Genomic DNA, 21,802 nt, shown 5'->3' on the forward strand with positions numbered 1-21,802 from the left:
ACTTAGTAGGCACTCATGATATGACGGCCAAGTGACTAAACAGTGCTTCGGGACTTCCCTGGTGGCGCAGTGGTTGAGAGTCCGCCTGCCGATGCAGGGGACACGGGTTCGAGCCCTGGTCCGGGAAGATCCCACAGGCCACAGAGCAACTAAGCCCACGTGCCAGGACGACTGAGCCCGTACTCTGGAGCCCGCGAGCCACAACTACTACTCCCGCGTGCTGCAACTACTGAAGCCCCCGCACCTAGAGCCCATGCTCCGCAACAAGAGAAGCTACCGCAATGAGAAGCCCGCGCACCGCAACGAAGAGTAGCCCCCGCTCGCTGCAACTAGAGAAAGCCTGTGCGCAGCAACGAAGACCCAATGCAGCCAAAAATAAATAAATAAATTAAAAAAAACAAAAAACAAACAAACAAAAACAATGTTCCACACTAAGAGGTCATCCCACTTGCTCGAGAGAGAGAGATATTGTTTGTATTATTAAAGTAAAATCTACTCATTCTAAAAAAATTTTACAAGATAGGTGAGGTGATGTTGTGGTTGGAGAAATAACTGACACAGTATTCATGGTTTTCATCAAATACATTACCTGCTCTTGAATACCCCTAAAGCCATGGATCTCACCTCCTTACCAGGCTGCCCAAGACCATTTTTTAAAAATTAAAAAATTAATTAATTATATTATTTTTGGGGCTGTGTTGGGCCTTCGTTGTGGAGTGTGGGCTTCTCATAGTCGTGGCTCCTCTTGTTGCGGAGCGTAGGCTCTAGGCGCGCGAGCTTCAGTAGCCGTGGCGCGCGGGCTCAGTAGCTGTGTCTCGCGGGCTCTAGAGCACAGGCTCAGTGGTTGTGGCGCACGGGCTCAGTCGCTCCGCGGCATGTGGGATCTTCCTGGACCAGGGCTCGAACCCGTGTCCCCTGCGTTGGCAGGTGGATCCTTAACCACTGCGCCACCAGGGCAGTCCTGGCCGAGACCTTCTTCTGGCAGAATCCAGAGGCCTCTAAACACCTCCCCCTCGGCTGCCAAAGGGCAGCCTACTGAACCCCAGAGTTCTGACAGCATCCCCCATCCTAGCTTCCTACAGGGAGGGCTTCTCCAGCCTGGCGGAACGCCCACCTCTCACAGGCAGCTTTCGTTCTCCACACAGACCAGCTGGGGCCTCACCCTGCAAGGAGCAGATTTTCCTCTGCCCATTCCTGGGGCTGCCAGCATGGTACCTCTGTCTCTCCTAGGTTCTCGGCCAGACAGCCAGGGTGAGGCAGGAGAGATCCCAGAGGCCTCACACCCCCCCAGAGCGGGAGGTGTTTAGAGCCTCTGGATTCTGCCAGCAGAAGCTGCCTGCAGAGCTTCACGGCCTTGTGTGTCGTGGGGCCCTCCCTGGGCCTCCTCTAAGCTTGGAGGTACATGCCCCCAGTCTGGCGGTGGGCTCCTTATTTGGCTCAGTTTCGAATAGATTCAGGCTCATTATGGGGTGGGGGTGGGCATGGGGCCTGACGGAGGTATCGCGGCTGTGAGCCTGCCCAGCGGCCAGGTCCCCGGCCCCCGCTCGCCGCCACCTAGGCAGGCTGCGTGACCTCAGGCACGTCCCCCCCACCGCCACCGCCAGCCCCAGCTGCCTGCTCAGCTGCAGGGCGGGGCTCACGGTGAGGATGAATGTATATCATCAAGCAAAAAGCACTGGATGTTGGTGAGTCACCTTTATTGTTTTTATTATTTTCACTTTTATTGTGTTTATTGTGGTAGGGTCGGGGCTGTTTCTCCTTTAAAATGCTTTTCCTGAGCCACAAGAACTCCAGGGCCCCCCGCCCGTGAGTGGGGAGCCGGCACGTGTCACTCCTGCAACATTTCTGGAAGGAAGGGTGAGGCGGGCAGGCAGGCCCTCCCCCAAAGAGCTCGCAGGCCAGCTCTGCCGGCCTCGGCCCCCCTGGAAAAGAAACCCAAACCCCAGAAGCACCCCACCCCTTGGGCTCGCGAAGCCGGCTGTGCCTCCCGGCTACCCCACAAGCGGCCTCCTCTCCCTCCTTCCTACCCCCTTTCCTTGGGCTTCTCCGCGCTCCCCTCGTGGGCACTTCGGCCCCAGCCTGCCTGCTTCCCGCGCTGCCCCGGAAGACGCTTTCATACTTGCCGGAAGCGCCTGTCGTCTGCAAGACCCAGGACGCTCACCCGGTGCCCTCCAGCGGACTCTGGCTGGGCACCCTTCCCCCACCACTGGTCGCCTCTACCCTGTGACAGTGCACTGGCCTAGGCGGTAGAGGAGACCCGTCCCACCAGCCTCCCGCTGGCTTGAAGGGAGCAGGTCCCGGGACCCGCAGCAGGCCTTCCAGTAACAGCTCTTGGAACGACAGTTCCCCGCCCTCCCCGCCGCCCGCCCCAGATCCCGCGCTGCAGCAGCTCCCGTCTCCCCAGGAAGGGTGGCCGAGCCCTTTCCTTCGGGACGCCGGGTGCAGGGAGGGAGCCAGGCAGGCCCCTCACAAGTAGAGCTTCATGGCCTTGTGCGTCGTGGGGCAGTAGCGGGCGTGGAGCTGGGCCAGCAGTGCCCTGGACGTGGCCTTGAAGCGCGTGCCCTGGCTCTTCTTGTTCCACACGTGGACGGCGTAGGTGGCGTTGAGCAGCCGGGACAGCTCCTCGGGGCTGATGTCTTCGAAGTACTTCTTCCAGTTCTGCCAGGGGATGGGGTAGAACGCCTCGTAGGGCAGGGCGGTGACGCCGCGGCAGGCGTGGCTCTCGCCCAGGCTGCGGATGGAGCACCACCTCTTGAAGACCCGCGTGAGCAGCTGCGGGCCCTGGTGGCCCCAGATCCAGCCGTTGTAGTGGGCCACGAAGTCACGCATGCACAGCGCCATGAACTCGTGGTGGCGCTCGAAGGCCAGGAAGGCGCCGTTGAGGACGTAGCGGGACTGGGTGCCCAGCGCGTTGGTCAGGTTCCCCAGGTTCCTGAGGACGATGAAGTCCGTGTCCAGGTAGATGCCTCCAAACTTCCACATGAGCGCGATCCTGGAGGCGTCGGAGAGCACAGGCAGCACGTAGGGCTCCCACCGCTGCTGCAGCGCCGCGTACCAGGCTGCCAGGGGCGTGTCCCGGAACAGCTCCTCCAGGTCCAGCGGGAGCAGCTGCACGTTGCGGAAGCAGCCCAGAAGCGAGAGGCCCAGGCGCCGGGGCCGGGAGGCGTTCCCGCCGGGCAGCCCCTTCATCAGGACCGCCACCCGGGACTCAGGCTGCGCCCTGGCTGCTGACTCCACCGAGCACGTGAACAGGAAGCTGGGGTCCGTCCGGTCAGAAGTCTCCAGGAAGAAGATGCTGCCGGGAGGTGGGGTGCCGGGGGCCGGTGTGTGGGGGGACAAGCGCGGGCAGGGTATGTCGGCAGGCAGGTTAGAGAGCTGTCCTTGGCCCCCGGGCTCTCCCACAGTGTGCCAGTAGACCATGACGGAGACCAAAAACGTGAACTTGAAGCCGATGACGAAGAGGGTGCAGACCCGCCGCCTCCGGGCGCCCCGGAGCAGCCGCAGCAGGCAGTCGGGAGGCCTGGACATCATCTCCCCGGATGACGTCAGGAGCCTCCGGCAGGAAGTGGCTGGTCTGTAAGAGACGAGCACCGCTTTCGGGCAGGCTGCTGGCATCCCTGACCCAGGAGAGACACTTCCTACAAACACCAGCCACAGGCGACGCGGCTTCCAGAGCCCACGGGCCTGCCAGGTGCTCAGAGCCCCATCTCCGTCCTCATCTGTAAACTGGGGGCAGCGGGCCACGGACTGAGCTCTGAGCAGGGTCCCTTTCACTCTGTGACATACCTGTGAGCTCCCCAAGGGCTGGGCCAGCACCACCCACGACGTGCGGCCAACACGGGCCCGGGCAGGGTCTGGCCTCTCTGCCTGGCAAGGCCTGTACCCTTTGAACTACCAGGCTGGTGGTAGCCTATGATCTGAGGCCCAACGCATGTACCTCTCTGTCCCATTCAGTTCCACCAGCCGGGCCTGGAGCTGGTCCAAGAGGAAGAACTGCCAGCAGCCACGGGGACTTTTTGTTGTTGTTGCGGTACGCGGGCCTCTCACTGCTGTGGCCTCTCCCGTTGCGGAGCACAGGCTCCGGACGCGCAGCCTCAGAGGCCTGTATATGGCTCACGGGCCCAGCCGCTCCGCGGCATGTGGGATCTTCCCGCACCGGAGGACGAACCCGCGTCCCCTGCATCGGCAGGCGGACCGTCAACCACTGCGCCACCAGGGAAGCCCAGCCACGGGGAATTTTAGCAGGAGGCCTGGGGCTCCGGGGGGACTGGGTGCTGGCGGCCAAGCTCGCTCAGGAGCAGGCCGGGAGGCCTCTCGGCACGTGGCACGCTGGCCGGGTCCCGAAGCCCTTGGGCAAGACATGACGGGGTCTCCTGGGCCCCCGGCTCCCCCGGCCCCTGCCTGGAGGGAAAGGGACGGGGAGGTTGTGCTATATATAGTCTGTGACTTGACTAGTACTGTTGCCCTTGGACTCTCATTCTCTCCCGATGCCCAGGCTGCTGCTGGCCAGCAGCAGGAACATTCTTGGGTGCCTTGCAGGAGGTTGGGAGGAACAGGAGAGGCTCGCGGTGGGGCTGTGTGAATGCCTGGGACGTGAGGGCCCCCGGGTCTGCGTGAACCAGCAGCAGGACGGTCATACTGGAGCGAGGGTTATATTCCTTCATTCAGTGAACACCGCCTGCCCACCACGCACACGTCAGGCCACCTCCTCGGCATTCCGCACATATTAACTCATTAAACCCTCGCCGCCACCCTGTGGTGAGGGAACTGAGGCACAGAAGCGCGGTAACTCATGCAGACTCCTCTGGCCAGCAAGTGGCAGGGCGGGGTTTGAACCCAGGCCACCTGGCTCCGAAGTCTGTGTTCTCTCCACCGCGCCATCCTGCCTGGCAGACAGAGCTGGCGACCGTGTGACTGTGCCTGGCACCTGGGGACTCGGTACACACTGACCTGGACGGTCCTGGCCGCCATTTACTGTAACCCCAGGGGGCAGCTGCAGAGTTTCCCCTTCAGAGGCCAGGAAGCTTGGGTGCAAAGCGGTGGGCGACTGGGTGCAGCCTGGGGGCCGGGGGGGGCCGGGGTCAACCCCTCCCAGGACAGAGGGGTCTTGTGGCCCGAGGGTGGTGCCAGGAGCCCGTGACTTGCTCCCCAAGGCTGAGGCAGGGAACCGTGACCACGTCATGGGCTGGAAACTGACCAGCATGGCCAGCCCACGGTGGCGAGGTGGGGACCCAGGCAGCCTGGCAGCCTCCTGGAGACACGCCCTGGCTCAACAGCCCGCCTCCTCTGCCAGCAAGAACTCGGTCCTTCCGCACGCTCTCCATGCCTGCAAACCCATCTGCAAAAGACGGCGAGAGACAGAGTGAGGCCGGCCAGGCTGGGCCTGCGGCGATTCCTCCACTGTCTGGGCCCCTCGGCCCCTTAGGGAACATGCTTGTGAGAAGAGAAGAGTTAGGAGCGCTCAGCCTCGGGGGAGGCCATTTGCACAGAGACAAGGACAGTAGACTAGCTGATGGCTGAATGGAGCAAAGGGGCCAGCAGAGCGGGAGAAGGTGGCTTCCTGGGGGAGGTGACGCTGGAGAAGGTGGCTTCCTGGAGGAGGTGACACTTGATGAGAAGGGAATTAGCCAGATGGGCCTCCGTGAGCGCCGTGGGGGCCTGCACACCTCTCTTCCCAAGACCCGGCTCAGTGCCTGGGGCACAGTAGCCACACAGGAAACGGACTCGCCGTCCGATTCGCTCACTCAGCAGCCAGGGGGCCGCTTTAAAAGCACAAGTCCGGCCAGGTGGCTCCTCTGCCCAGACCCTGAGTGACGCGGGAGGCCCAGTCCACGAGGTGCTGCGTGTCCCCATACCCTGACCTCACACCCACTTCTCTCCCCATCACCGCCTGGCCTCCTTGCTCTTTCTCAAGCCCATCCCCCCAAGCTGTCCCAGGGCCTCCGCAACCTGCCCTTCCCTCTGCTTGGAAAGCTCCTCCTGCAGGTAGGTGTTCACACAGCTCATTCCCTTCACCTCCCTTTGGTCTCCACTCAAGCATCATCTTCCCACGGGCCCCCCCCAGCCCCTCCAAGACGCCAACTCCCCCACCACTTCACAGCCTCCCCCTTTAGTTTATTCTCCCTAGTACTTATGCTAACATACTGTACGTTTTTGTACTTGTTTGTTTGGGTCATTTATTTGGAACATAACCCTATGAGGACAGGTATTTTTCTGTGTTTGGTGTGTTTTGTTTAGCCTCCAGAATAGTGCCTGGGTCTTGGTATGTCGTAAATAAACATCGAGTGAGTGAGTGTCTCAGCGTGTGGACCAAGTGAGTGAATGAGGAACAAACCAATGAGTGAGCGGATCTACGAGAGATCAGTGAATGAATGAGCGAGTCATGAAATGAGCCGGTGAGCATGTGAGTGAGGAAAGCACAGGTCACAGGAGGGTGGGCTGCCTGGGAGCCCCCGGCCAGGGCTGTGAGTGGCAGGGCCGCTATGTAAACCAAGAACCTTGTGTTCCCCTGGCCCTGGTTTTCCCCTGCAGGGAGAGAGGCTATTTCGGTCCTGAGTATTTCTGATCCACTACGAACCACACCAATGAGTGCAGAGACAGGTAGAGGGAGAGAGGCCGTGGCTGCTTGGGGGCCCGCAGCGCAGGAGTGGCCTGGCTCTGCCACGGTGCGTGGGGGGCAGGAGGCTGTCAGGGAGGCGGGAGCTCTGGCCGGCCGTGGTTGAGGGGGACAGACGCCGGCAGCACCGTATTTGGTGTTGGAGCCAAGACCCGGGAACAGAAACTGTGTATGAGGTTAAGTTGGCCACAGCGCAATACCCGTGTGACCTCAGGCTCAAAGCATTCTCCCGGTCCCCTACGTGGGCCTCCCGGCTGCAGCCCCAGTCCTGGCCTTTGTCAGTCGAGCCTGGCATGTTCCTGCCACCTCCTGTCTCCCTGCCTGCCACTTCCAGCCCTGCACTGAGGAGGTGTTCCCAGTTAGCACAGGACTGTGGTCACATCTCTGCTCTAAGTCCTTCGGTGGCTCCCTGTCATCAAGATCCCCTGAGATCCATCTCAGGTTGGAAGTAAGGGCATGGCTGGTGGAGACAGAGGGTTAAAGGTCAGACCAGAGCCCTCTTGACCTGGCCCTCGGCACCAGCTCTGTGGACCCCACTCTGGGAGCACTGGCCGCGGGGGCCAGGCTCAGGCGCCTAGAAAAGGCTCCCGGGGCTTCCCTGGTGGTGCGGTGGTTGAGAGTCCGCCTGCCGATGCAGGGGACGCGGGTTCGTGCCCCCGTCCGGGAGGATCCCACGTGCCGCGGGGCGGCTGGGCCCGTGAGCCGTGGCCGCTGAGCCTGCGCGTCCGGAGCCTGTGCTCCGCAACGGGAGAGGCCACAGCAGTGAGAGGCCCGCGTACCGCTAAGAAAAAACAAAAAAACCAACAAAAAAGAAAAGGCTCCCGTACTGGGCGCTCATCGCCCCTTCATGGGCTGCACCCACCTCTGCCCCGCAGCAGGGGAGCTCCACCCCTGACCCTCGCTGGGCTCCTGTGTCCAGCCCAGGGCAGGAGAAAAGGGTTATAAGTCACGTGTAACTGGGGTTCCCAGGGGAGATGGGGAGGCGGTCCGCTGGTTTTGCTCGCCCAGCACCCAGTCCCACTTCTTCTTTTTTTTTTTTTAAGTTTTTCTTTTTTTTTGATGTGGACCATTTTTGAAGTCTTTACTGAATCTGTTACAATACTTCTTCTGTTTTATGTTTTGGTTTTTTGGCCTCGAGGCACGTGGGATCTTAGCTCCCCGACCAGGAATCGAACCTGCACCCCCTGCACTGGAAGGCAGAGTCTCAACCACTGGACCGCCAGGGACGTCCTCGCTCCCACTTCTGACAACAGCACCCCAATTTCCTTTGGGGAACCACCCCTGCCCCACACATTCCACTCCCAGCTCTGGGGTGGCCCCGTGATTCAGGTCTGGCTACCGCCTGCGCTGTGTTCCCCCAGCCACAGTGATGGGCCCCACCTTCTATCTTCAGAGCTTAGAAGGTGCCATGGATGCTGGTGACCTGCTCAGCGCGAGAGGACCTGCACAGGACCAAGCGAACACAAGACAGAAGCCCTCTGGCACTTACCGGGGAGCCACGAACTATCCCAAACTAGACACGACCTGCCCAGCCGCTCATGCTAGAGGGGGTGAAACGGAGGCTCAGATATGCTCAAACCCACACAGAATCACAGCCGAGGCAGGACCAGAACTCAGCTCTCACACCGGCGCACGTGCGGCTGGATATCAGGGTTGTGATTTCTCCAGTGTTTCCCTCCCACGGGCCCTGGGGGCTGGGAACCAGCTCTGGATGTGGCCTCAGGGGGTGCAGGCAGCTGCCTGCCCTCTACTTCTGGGACAGGTCACTTAATGCCAGGGGCCTCAGTTTCCTCACCCGTGGAAGGGGAGCGCGGGGACGGCCGTAGGTACTGCGTGCATTTCTACCTGCACTTGGACCTTGCTGGCTCTGCTGTTGGTTGGGGGGCGGGGGGCGGTTTGGAAACCAACGCCTGTGGGCAGATCTGCATAGGAAGGGCAGAGGAGGCACTGCCAGAGGGTCCTTCTCTTCCTGGAGAGCCACCGGACTGAGGAGATAGCAGCTGATGGGACCCTGTCCTCTGAAATGGAGGGCGGACCCCAACCTGAGAGGAAAGGAGAGCCTCAAAGCAAATGATCACACCTTCTGAAGATTTCTCCAATCAGTCAATCAATCAGCAATCAATCAATGCCCTAACCCCACCCCGTCTCGTCCTCTCTTCCTGCTTTCTGTCCCCGGTCTCTGTCTCGGTCCTTCCCACCTCTTCCTCTCCCTGCTGCCCCTCCAGGTCTGTCTGTCTGTCTGTCCGTCTCTCCCTCCATCTCTCTCCCTCTCAGGCAACCCTGGGATGCCTTTTTTTTGGTCCCTGACCCCACGACACCACATCGGGGGCAGGGTTGCAATGGAAAGACACAGAGAGAGACAGGGGCCAGAGACCAGGTTGACGGGACCGAAAGGACCTGGAGGGGCAGCTGCCTCTCCCCTCGCCCCAGGTAAGCTGCTCCCCAAGCGAGGGACGCGAAGGCCCCAGCTGGCACCTGTGCCCCATGCCAAGCAGAAGAAACCAGGATTAATTATGTACTGGGAGGTCTGGGCCTGGGGACCCCGGGGAGATGCAGTGGGTGACAGAGGAGACAGGGGAGTCTGCTGCATCCTTCTGCACGTGGGCTCTCTAGTTGTGGCGTGCAGGCTCCGTAGTTGCGGCGCATGGGCTTAGTTGCCCCGCGGCATGTGGGATTCCTGACCGTGGACTGAACCCACATTCCCTGCATTGGAAGGTGGATTCTTAACCACTGGACCACCAGGGAAGTCCCTAAGGGTATTATATAAAGGATAAATATAAATGTAGCCACTGGAACAAAAACACAAGCTTTCCTAAATATCAGACTATTTTTTTTTAAATCAAAGAAAACAGACCACACAGTCAAAGAATAAAGAATATAGCCCTCCCACATGCACAAAGACACATACGTACATACATACGCACACGGCACGAGAGAAAAGATAACAGACATCAGTCATATCAATAAATATAAATAGATTTAACTCACTTATCTTTACAAAGAAAAAGATTTTTAGTTTAGATCTCAAGCAAAACCAAACTCTACCCTGTACTTGAGAGACAAACATCAAAAAACGTGAGTTAGGTTAAAAGTAAAAGAATGAGCAAAGGTTTAAAGACACATACAAACAAAAACAAAGCTGGGGCCATAATCTTAGTATCTGACAATGGGAGTTAAAGCCAAACATCACTGAATGAGACAAAGAAAGGCCACATATAATGCTAAGTGGTATAATTCACACTGCACCAAAAACACTGCAGCAATTTTCAGGAAGAAGAAACTACAGGGATATCAGAATAACTAGATTGAAATACACTAATAACAAACATTAATTCACCTCTCTAAGCCCAAGAAACACAAATAAGAATTCAGAAGACCTACAAAATAATCAGAAGGTACTACTCTGTATCAAACTCTCAATTCACTTTCTTTTCAATAGCTGATGGAACATTTATAAAAATTGAAAACCTCAGCAACACCCATAAACATAAAAAATGCAGACATTTTATAATCACAAGGCAGTATGACTAGAGATTAATTTAAAAGTCAGGAAATTTTTTTTAAAAACCCTCTCTTGGACAATTCTTTTTTTTTTTTTGCAGTACGCGGGCCTCTCACTGTTGCAGCCTCTCCCGTTGCGGAGCACAGGCTCCAGACGCGCAGGCTCAGCGGCCATGGCTCACGGGCCCAGCCGCTCCGCCGCATGCCCGGACCGGGGCACGAACCCGTGTTCCCTGCATCGGCAGGCGGACCCTCAACCACTGTGCCACCAGGGAAGCCCTCTTGGACAATTCTTGAGTCAAAAGGCAAAATACAAAAGGCAAAATACAAACTGAATTTATAGGATTTCTAGAAAACAACCATAATTAAAATATCATGAATCTGAATCTATACGATACAGCTGCAGAAAAAATCAAAAGAATATTCACAGCCTCCAATACATGTGACAAGTAAAACAGGACAGTTTAAAAGAAAGAAAGAAAGCACCAGGCTAAAAATGTTAGAAAAAGAACCACAAAATAAACAGAAAGAACAAGGAAAGAAAGATTACAGTAGGAAAAGTTAGGAAGCAGATAAGCAGTAGAACTAAGAAATAAGCCCCAAACTGGCTCTTTGGAAAAAATTCAATAAAATATATAAATCACCATTAACCTAATTAAGGAAAACAGAAAGTGAAAAGGATGAGGAGAGAACACCCAATGCAAACTAAGTTATGCCAACTGGGAAAGTAACCAAAGAAGCAGAGGAAAACTTTCTTTTAAATCATAAGATAGTACTTTGCAAATAAAATTTAAAACCGGAAAAAAATAATTTCTAGACAAATGTAATAAATCAAGCCTGTTCCTGGAACAGACAGTCTAGACAGGCCAACTTTCACTTAAGAAATAGAATTATACAAGATCATTAAGAAACAAAAGCAACAGGGCAAGACATTTTTAAAGAGGAATTTTACAAACTTAAATAACAGAAAATTCCAATGCTACTATTTATTTATTTATTTATTTATTTTCCAGTACGCGGGCCTCTCACTGTCGTGGCCTCTCCCGTTGCGGAGCACAGGCTCCGGACGCGCAGGCTCAGCGGCCACGGCTCACGGGCCCAGCTGCTCCGCGGCATGTGGGATCTTCCCGGACCAGGGCACAAACCCGTGTCCCCTGCATCGGCAGGCGGACTCTCAACCACCGTGCCACCAGGAAAGCCCTCCAATGCTTTTAAAAGTGTTAAATAGCAAAATATATAAAGGAACACTTTAAAAAAAGTTTAAGTATAACATAGACACCAAAACCTCACAAAGATTGCGCAAGATACCCTACTGACCTATATTGCTTATGAATATTATTGTAAAAATCCTGAGACAAGCAAATAGAATTCAGCAGCACACCAAAAGAATGAAACATCAAAACCAAGTGCAGGATCTTCCCTGGTGGCGCAGTGGTTAAGAATCCGCCTGCCAGTGCACAGAACATGGGTTCGAGCCCTGGTCCAGGAAGATCCCACATTCCGCGGAGCAACTAAGCCCGGGCACCACAACTACTGAGCCTGCGCTCTAGAGCCCACGTGCCACAAGTACTGAGCCCGCGCGCTTAGAGCCCATCATGCTCCACAACAAGAGAAGCCACCGCAATGAGAAGCCCGCGCACCGCAATGAAGAGCAGCCCCCGCTCGCTGCAACTAGAGAAAGCCCACGTGCAGCAAGGGAAGATACAACGCAGCCAAAAATAAATATTAAAAAACCAAAATTACACATACACGTACCCTGTCGCCATGCCATTCCAGTCTGTGAATTTATCCTACAGGTGAGTGATATCTGTATTGGTCACAGGTTTGTTTGCAACTGCAAACGCTTAGAAACAACCCAAGGTCTTTCTTGAAGGGACTGATTAAATACTCAGCGACACTGATACCATGAGAAACAACGTCTGCTCCCAGAGGGCAGGGACCAAAGCCACTTCTAATTATTCGTCTGGTCCCACATGGCCAGCACAGACCCTAGCACATAATAGGTGCTTAATTCATATTTTTTGAAAGAATGAGTAAATGATCTCTAAACTGCCCAGAAAGCCAGGATCAAAGGAGGTAAGCAACCTAGGGGAGTGACATCTGCAAACTGTAAACCATGAGCAGGTACAGATTACAACTGTTGGAAAGTGTAATTGGTACGTTCTGCTTCTCCATCGGAGGGTACAAAATATTGAAGTACCTGAGTACTCACCTGTCCCGGAGAGAAAAGGTGACCCTCCCAGCCCAGCATCGCTAGTAAATGGGGCAGGGGGAGTAGGCTTTGCCTCAGGTATGCCTGCCTCCAAGTCTCGGACCTCCTCTCCTCCCCGAGGCTACCTCTCCCTCCCAGGGTCACTGCCGCTCTGCAGTGAAGCCCGGGCTGAAGGTCAGGCTGCCCGGGGCCAGCTTCTCATGAGCAGGATGGAGTCACTTTCTGCTCAGTTCAGGGAGCTGTAAGACACCATGAATCTGGACGCCCACACATTCGCCCTCAGGGAAACTGGACTGGGAGGACTGGGGGCTGGGGTGCCACTTTATGCAGAATGGTTAGGGATGACCTCTCTGCACAGCTGACCTTTGTGCAGAGACCAGAAGGAAGTGAGGCACACGCTGTGTGGATACCTGGGGAAAGCACTGTCCAGGGAGGAAAATCAGTGAGTGCAAAGGCCCCGAGGCATGTGTGCCTGAGGTGCTGCCAGAGTAGCAAGGTGGGAGGATGAGGGCACCAGGAGAGGAGGCCAGAAGGATAAGGGGACACTGGGCTATGGGGGGGCCTTGAGGGAGGACTTGACAGCTGATTGCGAGGGGCCGCCATTGGGAGATTTTGAGGAGGAAAGGGTTATAGTGTGACTCATGTCTTTTTTTTTTTTGCGGCACCGTGCAGCTTGTGGGATCCTAGTTCCCTGACCAGGGATTGAACCCAGGCCCTCGGCAGTGAGAGCGTGGAGTCCTAACCACTGGACAGCCAGGGAATTCCCTAATGTGACTTATGTCTTAAAGAAATCTTTAAGATCGGGCTGCTTTTTAAGGCTATACCCCAGGGGACATGCGGCAACAAGAAAGCAGTTATGGGGCTATTGTGATAATCCAGGGGAGAGGGAGCTGTAGACAGGAAAGGAGGGGGAGAGCTTCTCTGAACAGATTTCCCCCAGGCCTCTCCCTGCCCGGTCAGTGCCGTGGCCACAGCCCAGCTCAGCTCTCCCCACCTCTCTGTCTCTGTCGGGGGACCCACTACCCCAGCCTCCTCCCTGGCTTCCTGCCTCAGCCCCAAGAAGGTCTACAGACCCCACAATGCTGAGGCCTTGCGGGCACTTCCCCTCAGCGCTGCCCCTCTCCAGGCCCACGACCTCCAGACCAGCCAAGCTGACATCTGCCATTTTGCTCAAACCATCAGGCTCTGGGAATCCCAGGTTTCTGCAACATGCCCCCTGCCCCTGAACTTCCGGAGCAGAAGAGGTAGAAAGTTTGCCACTTGCCAAGAACACGCTGCTTGTCAGGCGCCCTACCAAGCGCCACTCGCCCTGTGTCTTCGTGTCTGCCACGGTGGCCCCTTTTACAGACGACAAAACTAAGGTACAGAGGAAAGGGGCTACCCGGCTAGTACAGGTGCACCCACCCAGGAGTGTCTGCTCCTCAGTCTCAGGCCTTCCTTCCTCGGTCTCTCCTGACCTAGGTGAGTAGAGCCACCACCTCCAGGAAGCCACCTGGATTTGGGCACAGCTCTCGCTGTGGCCCGTGGGCTGGGTCCCCAGTGCCGCACACACCGGCACACGGGAGGAGCTCGTGGCTACCTTCCAAAGGAGCACGTGTGTAAGCAGCCCTCACCCCAAACCCTGTGCTTCACCCACAGCCTAGACCACCGGCAGACCTTCAGAGCCCACGGCTAAGTCCTCTGGGGAGGGGCCAGGGTGAATCTGGCCTCGGAGTGAACTGAGATCAGAGGAAACTGGGCGATGAGCCAGATGCGGCCCACCCTGCCGGAGACTGTAAATTAGGGAGGGCCGGGCACATAGCAGACGCACCGAAAATGCGTGATGACTGATTGAGTGGCGGGGGATACAGGAGAGCCATACCGATTCCCTCAATGCCTTTGAAAATGATGGTAAAACCTTGCCAGGAAAACCAACTCCTCTCTATTGCTCAAACTGGGAATTCCAAGTTTCTGCAACATGCTCTTCCCTCTCCCCAAAATGCTCCTCCACCTTCCCCCACCCGGCAACCTCCTCACCATCATAGGTAAGACGAGGGCCATTTGCCAAGAATCCACCACAATTGCTGTCCCGGTTCTCTTCACACCTTTGGGTACTGCCTCTGTATTTCCACAGCATGCATACACAGACACTTCGTCAACAGTGGGATCACAGCCGGTGGGGCTCCCAGTCTTTCTAGAGTGTGTGTGTGTGGGGGGGGGCGCACATGCCATGTCAGCATTTTGGTAATACCCTTTCTAGTCCTTTTCTGACGCCTCCACTCACACCGAGCAGTGTTTACACAGAGCTGTGGACAGGAGACGCACAAAAAGTGATCCTGTTACACCCACCGTTTTACACCTGGTTTTATTTTTCACTTAAAAATATGCAGGGCCCCCGTCTTCTAAAACTAGATGGTGGTGGTAGTTACATGACCAGACCCACTTCTTAAAGCTCATCGAACTGTACGTATGCAATGGTATGTAAATTCTACCCGAATAAAACTGTCTGTAAATATATGCTATGCCTTCCCATTATTTCAGTAAACACAGCTCCATGCCTTAACTTTCCAGGGCTACATTGTATCTCATCATCTGTATCCCATCTTGACGACTTCGACTACTGGAAATGTGGCTTCTATCTTTTTGCTTTTATAGACAACACTGCGGTGAGTTTCTTAGCACTTACATATGTGAACACATCCTTAATCGCTTCTATAGGACTGGCTTCTAGAAATGAGCTGCTTGGGTCAAAGGAAATGTAATTTAAGGTTTTAGATACAGATCATTCACTTGTCTCCGGAAGGGTTTTTAAAAGTCCAAGTTCTCTCCGGTGTCAGGGCGTGCCCGCCTTCCTATCCTCTCACTGCAGGAAGGGACGGGCAGGGCCGAGTTAACATTTTTTAAAAGCTCCGCGTCAGGCATGGAGCTGTGTGTGGTTTAATAATAACAAGAGTGTCTATTTCCCGAGGGCTTACCATGCACAGCCAATGTTGTCGAAGCGGTTTTCCTTCAGTAACTCGTTTAACCCTCCCAATAGCTGCGAGAGGCAGGTCCTCTTATTATCAACTACAGTTTGAGTTGGAAATGAGGCACAGCTGTGATTCAAACACCCTCTGCCAGGTGAAAGGAGCCAAGTTCACCTGGGACTGCAACACGGCCAGGGGCTCAGATCTCACTGTGGTAAAGAGGCGCTTGAGTCTGAGTCTCAGTTCCCTCATCTGTAAAATGGGGCTGACAGCACAGGATGGCTGAGAGGGTTTAAAAAAGATCAGGTAACAAAGCGCCTGGAACCTAGAGGGGGCTTAGTTCATGGAAGCCTGCCCTCAACTCAGGCGATTGCCTTGGAGGCCTGTGGGAAGAAGCAATTGAAGACTTCAGACACGTGGGAGGGGAGGGGTGCATCTCTGGGCTCCGTGCTTGCAGACCAAGCCTGCTCACAGAATGTAAAGATCTCTTTTCCCGGGCTTCCCTGGTGGCGCAGTGGTTGAGGTCCCCGCCTGCCGATGCAGGGGACGCGGGTTCGTGCCCCGGTCCGGGAGGATCCCACGGGCCGCCGAGCGGCTGGGCCCGTGAGCCACGGCCGCTGAGCCTGCGCATCCGGAGCCTGTGCTCCGCAGCGGGAGAGGCCACAGCAGTGAGAGGCCCGTGTACCGCAAAAAAAAAAAAAAAAATCTCTTTTCCCATTTTCTCACGTTCACCCAGCAGCTCAGACTTTGCACAGGTGTGACATCGAGAAGGCTGTGTGCTCCTGCTGGACGTGGCTCCTGCTGGGGCAGAGCATGGGTACAGGGGAGGCTGTGCAGGGGCACCCACAAGGAAGGGAAGGGGAAGGGGCCCTCCTAGTCCTATGGCCAACCTGTGGAGCTGGAAGGCCCTGCACTCACTGGGGTCTTTCCAGAGAGAAGACAAACAGAAGTAGACAGGGGAGGAAGGGACGCTCACTCACCAAGCACCAGACAGAGTAAGATGGGTACCGCTTCCCGGTATCTACTAGAGATGGAGGCTCGGAGAAGAAAGCGATTCTCAAGGGCATGTGGTTAGTGCAGGGAGAGCCTTCTTTGAACCCAGCCCTGCCATTCATCAGCTGACTGACCCTAAGCAAGGCACTTCCCCTCCCTCTGCAGTTTGTTAGTGGGGGTGATAACACCTGCTACCTCCCAGGGAAGCAGGGAGGACTCAAGGGAATGAGGTGGGCAAACAGCAACAGGGAGCTGGGGACCTCGGGTGCAGAACCCTCTCTCCACTGATGCTTCTTTTACCTCCTTCTCTAGGAAGATCAAAGACGATTCATAAGATGTCCTCCCAGCCCCCTCCCTCACACCTCCTGTCCTCATCAGCTCAGAAGATCCCTGTGGACCAGTTCCAGACCCCTCCCACCTCCTGCGTCCTCTGGGACCTCATTCTACCCACCTGCCCCTCCTTCTCCAGGAGCTGCAGCTACTCCCTCTTCTGGCTCTTTCCCTGAAGCTTATAAGTGCAGCCAAGTCTACCTTATTGAAAAGCACACACACAGATAAAGTAAAATAAAAAGTAGCAACGTGCTGCTCAAATACACACACCATCAGCAGCAAAAACAGAAGCCGAATGATAACCTGGGAGAAGATTTTTGCCGCAGAGAGACCAGACAAGGGGCAAATATCTCATTGATGAACTCAAACAAATGATTAAGAAACACACAAAGATCCTAGATGTTCATACTCTTTGACCCAGTAGTTTCATTTCCAGGAAATAACAGAAATGCACACTCATAGCCCAAGAAGTAGGCAACGGTACAGTCCCTCTGGAGAGCCTGCCTGCTGGGTCTAGGTATAACCATTCTAGAGGCTCAAATACAGTGACTACCAAGTAATTCCCTTTCCAGAAAAAATTCTGGCAATATATAAATTTATGTATGAACTCAATGTAACATCTAAAAGAGCCAAATATTAAAAAAAAAAAAAAAAAAAAAAAACCTAAATGTCAAATGAGATCCATTAACTAAATAAGATGTAACAATATCTAAGCACTGAAAAATATAAAAAATAATTTGAGAAAGGTGAGGAATTTGAAATGTTTATATAAACAAGACACTCAAATATGTACCAATGTGTTTTTTTAAAAGTCTGGCAAAAAGGGCAACTTTTAACAATAGTTCTCTCCAAGTGATGTGAATATGACTTTTTTTTCCCTACTCCTTTCAGTTAATTCATTCAAGCAAAACGTAGTGAATGCCTACTATGTGTCAGGCTGGGCACTGGGCTTCAGGCAAGCTTCCTCCCTCCAGGAGCTTCCAATCTGGAGAGAAGGGGTAAGGCAACGCAATGCAGATCAATCAGTGGGAGTTGAGGGCACACCTAAGAGGTACCTGGCTGGAAGGAAGTGCATTCCAGAGAGCACTGCCTGAGCACAGCTTGGGTAGCCAGGTCAAAGGTGGAGCCACCCCCTCTACCCACCTGGAGGTGCAGCAGCTGCGGGGTGGGGGAGTTGTGGTGGGAAAGAGCCGTTTTCACACGTCAAGCTTCCCTTTTCTCATCCACCCTTTCTTCTGGTCTTGTTCAAAATGTCCCCGGCAGCCACCTTGTCTCACTCTGCCCTGGTACCAACTCAGACCCGAGGGGACCTGCATCCCCTGCTGCCCCGGGGCCTTGAAGGTCTGGACCACCGTGGCCACGTGGGTTTGGGAGCTGCTGGCGGGGCTGATTAGGTAATATGGTGAGTCACAAGTTTCTGATGTTCCAAGTAAGTCACCTGGAAAGATTCTGCCAAGCCTGCATGCACTGGGGACCTGGGACCCTTGCACACACCGGGAGCAAGTCCACTAGCCTAGGCAGCTATAGGGCTTCAGCGGGTACAGGGAAGCAAAACACATTTTACAGAATTTCCACTTCGGTGTTTGTCCTCTGATATCTATCGCATGACCCTAGCGGACGAGGAGGGACAGGCGCCAGAGGCCCTAGAAACATGTTTGGGAGGAAAATGAACAACTGAGAGGGGTCCATCTCGACCCTCCTTTTCTTTTTTTCCCGTTTTTATTTGGGCCCGATCTGGGGACTCCCCTAGGGGATCTGGCTGTGGGCACTGAGGGGTTAGTCCCCCGCTAGCCTGGGCCCTGCTTTGTCAGCCTGAGCAGGATGACTCCTCCTTCAGCGGGAGGAGGTAACAAAGGGAAAGTCCTTGGACAGCTGGAGTGGAGGCGGTGCGGGGGGGGGGGGGGGGCAGAGCCGGAGCATACCAGGGGCTCCCGGCTGTTTGTTGAAGGGGGGCACAGATCGATTTCAGAGACCCCAAGGGGCCTCCACAGAGCAGTCAATCGCTCAGCATTTGGGGGAGACCCAAAGGGTGTCCTTCTGAGAGAGGGGTGGCTTTTAACCCTCTCAGAGCTAGAGGCTCAGCTGAGTCGGGCGAGGAGGTGGGAACTTCTACCCGCAGGTGTCAGATGCGGAAACTGAGGCCAGGGGGGCTCCCCTAGCAGGGAAGGGGAGCGGACTCTGCGACTGGACCTCCGAGCCAGAGCCTCTCCCAAGCACACCACTGCTCCCACTGGGACTCAATGTTTCCCATCTGGAGGAGAGGGAGGGAGGGAAGCTCTCCCGAAAGAGGGAGTGGTCTGAGGAGCCGGATCCCTGAGAGCGAGCGCTTAGGCCCGACTTTCCCCGCTTCCCGGAACCGACCCAGGCCGTCCCTCCATCTGGAGAGCCCTTCCCCCTTGTCGGCCGTCCAAAGCCTCAACATCCCTGAAGGCCCGGGGGGACGCCTCGCATCCCCCGCAGTCTCCGTCCAGCCGGCCGCCCCCAGCCCTCTCCCCAGCGGCGCGCCCTCCCGGGCCGGGGGCGAGCGCAGCGGGCGGTGAGGCCTCCCGGGGAGATTCCGTGCCCCCCCCCGCCCGCCCCAGACAGAGCGGCGCGACTCGCCCAAGGACGCAGCGCGGGCCGGCGGAGCCCGCACTCGGACCCGGGCTTCTCGCCCCCGCGGGCCCTCTCTCCCGCCGAGGGACCCCGGGCCGGGCGGCGCTGCCCGGGGGGCTCCCGGGCGGGGTGCGCCCTCCCTCCGCGGGCCGGGCTCCTGGTCCAGCCGCCGCGCTCAACTTGGGACGCGGCTGCGGTGGAGGCGGCGGCCGGGGGACCAGCGCGCCCAGTCGGTGCGCACACAAGGGTCCCTCCGGGACAGGTGGCCCGGGCGGGCGGCGGCCGAGCCCTCCCCACCGCTCCGCAGCCCCTGTCCCTTCCCCTTCCTTCTCGGAGCGCTCCTCCCCACCTGTGCCGGGGAGCCCCCAGGTCAGTGTCCCGGAGCCCGTCCAGCTGCACCCTCCGCAGAGCCCCTCATACCTCCGGCTCCCGCGGCTCCGGGGGGCGGCCAGCTGGGCCCGGCGGGCCGGGCAGGGTCGGCGAGACGGTGGGAGGCGAGTGCCCGGAGCCGGGCAGGCGGGAGCCCCGCCCCTCACGCCCGGGGCGTGGTCAGCCCCGCCCCGCCCCGCCCCTGAGGGGTCCCGCGCATCTTCGCCGCTCCCGGCGCCCGGGGCTGGACCATCACCAAGCCGCGGGCCAGCAGGCGTGGTGCGCTCGCCGTGCCTCCCTGCCGCCTGTTCTAAGGGTTTATAATCCCACGTTCCCTATTTAACAGATGAGAAAAACGAGGCTCAGGGCGGTTAAGTAACTCAGCGTCAAGCAACTGAGAAGGGGCATTACCGGTATTGGAACTTGGGCCTGCCTGATGCTGCCGTACCTCCTCACAGTGTGACCCGTGCTAAACGTTTTGCCTGCATCGCCCAGTGTTTTACCTTCGCCGCTCTGTCCTCTCTCCTCTCACTCTCCGCCTGGTCCACTGCGCACTTGCTGTGTTGTCTTCACTTCCTCCTCGCCCGTCCTCTCACTCAGCTGATGACCAGTGCCCCGGCCACTGAGAAAATGCAAACACTCCATCCCAGCCCCGGGAACAGTCTGCCTCTTAGTATGTGCCGTTGAATGAACGACTCAGAAGAAAATTCCCACCAGCTTCCACCACCCATCCGTCCACCTCCTGAGATGGTGCCCAACCCCCCCTTCCCTCTGGGGACCAGGCTGAACTGGCCCAGCTGGCCCGGAAGCCCCCTCCACTTGTCCACAAGATCCCACCCTTCAAGCCAACACTGATCCAGCGATTCTGCCCTCTCTCCCCTCTCCTCAATCATTCGTGTCAATTCACACGCTGTTACTTCTCCTATCCTAAAACTAAAACCAGAGAGAAAAACCACCACCACAAAACACTCTTAAGACCCCCCTCTGCCCCCTCCAGCTACGGCTGCCTCATTCCCCTTCCCTTTACAGCAGAAGTCCTCCAAGGGTTGTTTCTCCAGGCTGTCTGCAGTCTCTCTCCCCCATTCTCCTTTAAAACCCATCTAATCAGGCTCCGGCCCCTCTCCGCACTAATCCCCCAGGTCTGTCATTTGGGGGCCCCGGTGATGTTCATTTTGCTGGGCGCAGTGCTGAGTCTCTGTCCTTGTCTTACTGGTCCCTCCAGCAGTATCTGTCACCGCTGCCCACTTCCTCCCCTCTGATGCACCGTCCTCTCTTGGCTTCCCAGACACCACATTGCCTGCTTCTCCTCCTCCTCCTTGGTGACCCCCCCATTCTCTTTTGTAGCAGCCCCCCCCAACTTTGAAATGTCACCCCAACCTGTGGCTTTGGAGGCTTCTAGCTGAGGATGACACCAAATGTGGCCTGCAGCCTGGACCCCTCCCTAAACTCACGTATCTAACTGTGTGCTGGAGACCTCCCTTGTCTCACGCCATCCAACGTCCTGATCTTCTCCCCAAAAGTTGTCCTCCTGCATCTTCCCCATCTCAGTTAACGAAAACTCCACGTTCTAGGTACTCAGGCCCGAAACCTGGATTCTTCTCTCTGCCCACATCCGCACACCCCACATCCACTCCACGAGCAAATCCCATCTGCTCCACCTTGAAAATATACCCAGAATCTGACATTGCTCACCTCACCCTCTTGTCCAAGCCAGCAGACCCTCCACAGGCTGAGTGCGGAGGCCTCTTTTCACTCGTATTCCTGCCTCCCCCAAACCCCTGTCCAACAGCAGCCAGAGAGATGATGGTAGAACTAGGTCCAGATTACATCCCTCCTCCTCCCCACCCCCTCCAGTGGCTCCTCCTTGAACTCAGAAGCCCCACCTCTGCCCTCTGACCACATCCCTTTCTTCTCCATCAGCCAGACCCTGTGCAGCCACACTGGCCTCCCTGCTGGCTCTCCCTCCCTCCAGGGCCTTTGTTCCTGCCACTCCTCTTCCTGCCCCCCCCACACCTATCAGCATCACCATGTGACCTGCTTCACATTTCTCTTAGGCATTTATTTTATTGCCAATCCGCTGCCCTAGAATGTGAGCTCCGCAGGGCAGGGGGTTCCTGCTGCCTTGTTCACTGCTGTGACTCCCTCCTGGAACAGTGTCTGGAACAGTAACTGGGTACCCAGCAAACATGTGTGAAATGGATAAACCTGTACCCTTTCACCGCTGGTAATAGTCACAATACT

General features: G+C 56.3%; 2 protein-coding genes across 13 annotated transcripts in view; both read right to left on the minus strand.

Annotated features, from left to right (window-relative positions):
- Positions 1-19,695, minus strand: part of CYB5R3 (cytochrome b5 reductase 3) — a 72,018-nt gene extending 52,323 nt beyond the window's left edge. For 2 of the 6 annotated variants that reach the window (XM_067010338.1, XM_067010339.1), the window contains exon 1: positions 19,613-19,678. The gene's annotated coding sequence lies outside the window, so the exon portion shown is untranslated. Of the gene's footprint in view, positions 1-5,197; positions 5,339-19,612 lie in introns of all 6 variants that reach the window. The other 4 variants (XM_067010340.1, XM_067010335.1, XM_067010341.1 and 1 more) reach the window with 4 other exon arrangements.
- A4GALT (alpha 1,4-galactosyltransferase (P1PK blood group)) lies at positions 1,681-21,491 on the minus strand. 7 transcript variants are annotated; one of them, XM_067010331.1, is made up of 4 exons: positions 19,613-19,642; positions 5,198-5,338; positions 3,938-4,177; positions 1,681-3,574 (listed from the first exon to the last, which is right to left on the minus strand). In XM_067010331.1, the coding sequence occupies exon 4, from the start codon at positions 3,529-3,531 to the stop codon at positions 2,467-2,469; it is 1,065 nt and encodes a 354-aa protein (XP_066866432.1). In that variant the 5' UTR covers positions 3,532-3,574; positions 3,938-4,177; positions 5,198-5,338; positions 19,613-19,642; the 3' UTR covers positions 1,681-2,466. The 7 variants fall into 7 exon arrangements, with proteins under 7 accessions (XP_066866432.1, XP_066866434.1, XP_066866433.1 ...); XM_067010333.1 differs by lacking the exons at positions 3,938-4,177; positions 5,198-5,338; positions 19,613-19,642 and adding exons at positions 20,065-20,183; positions 21,254-21,491; XM_067010332.1 differs by lacking the exon at positions 3,938-4,177 and having other exon boundaries at positions 19,613-19,684.
- Between the last annotated feature and the right edge of the window lie 311 nt (positions 21,492-21,802).

The sequence above is a fragment of the Kogia breviceps genome, chromosome 12, assembly GCF_026419965.1.
Source record: "Kogia breviceps isolate mKogBre1 chromosome 12, mKogBre1 haplotype 1, whole genome shotgun sequence".
Classification (NCBI taxonomy): Eukaryota; Metazoa; Chordata; class Mammalia; order Artiodactyla; family Physeteridae; genus Kogia; species Kogia breviceps.

What these genes read in the sequence shown, in the direction of transcription:
- A4GALT (XM_067010333.1), bottom strand. Translation starts at nt 3,531, where the DNA reads ATGATGTCCAGGCCTCCCGACTGCCTGCTGCGGCTGCTCCGGGGCGCC.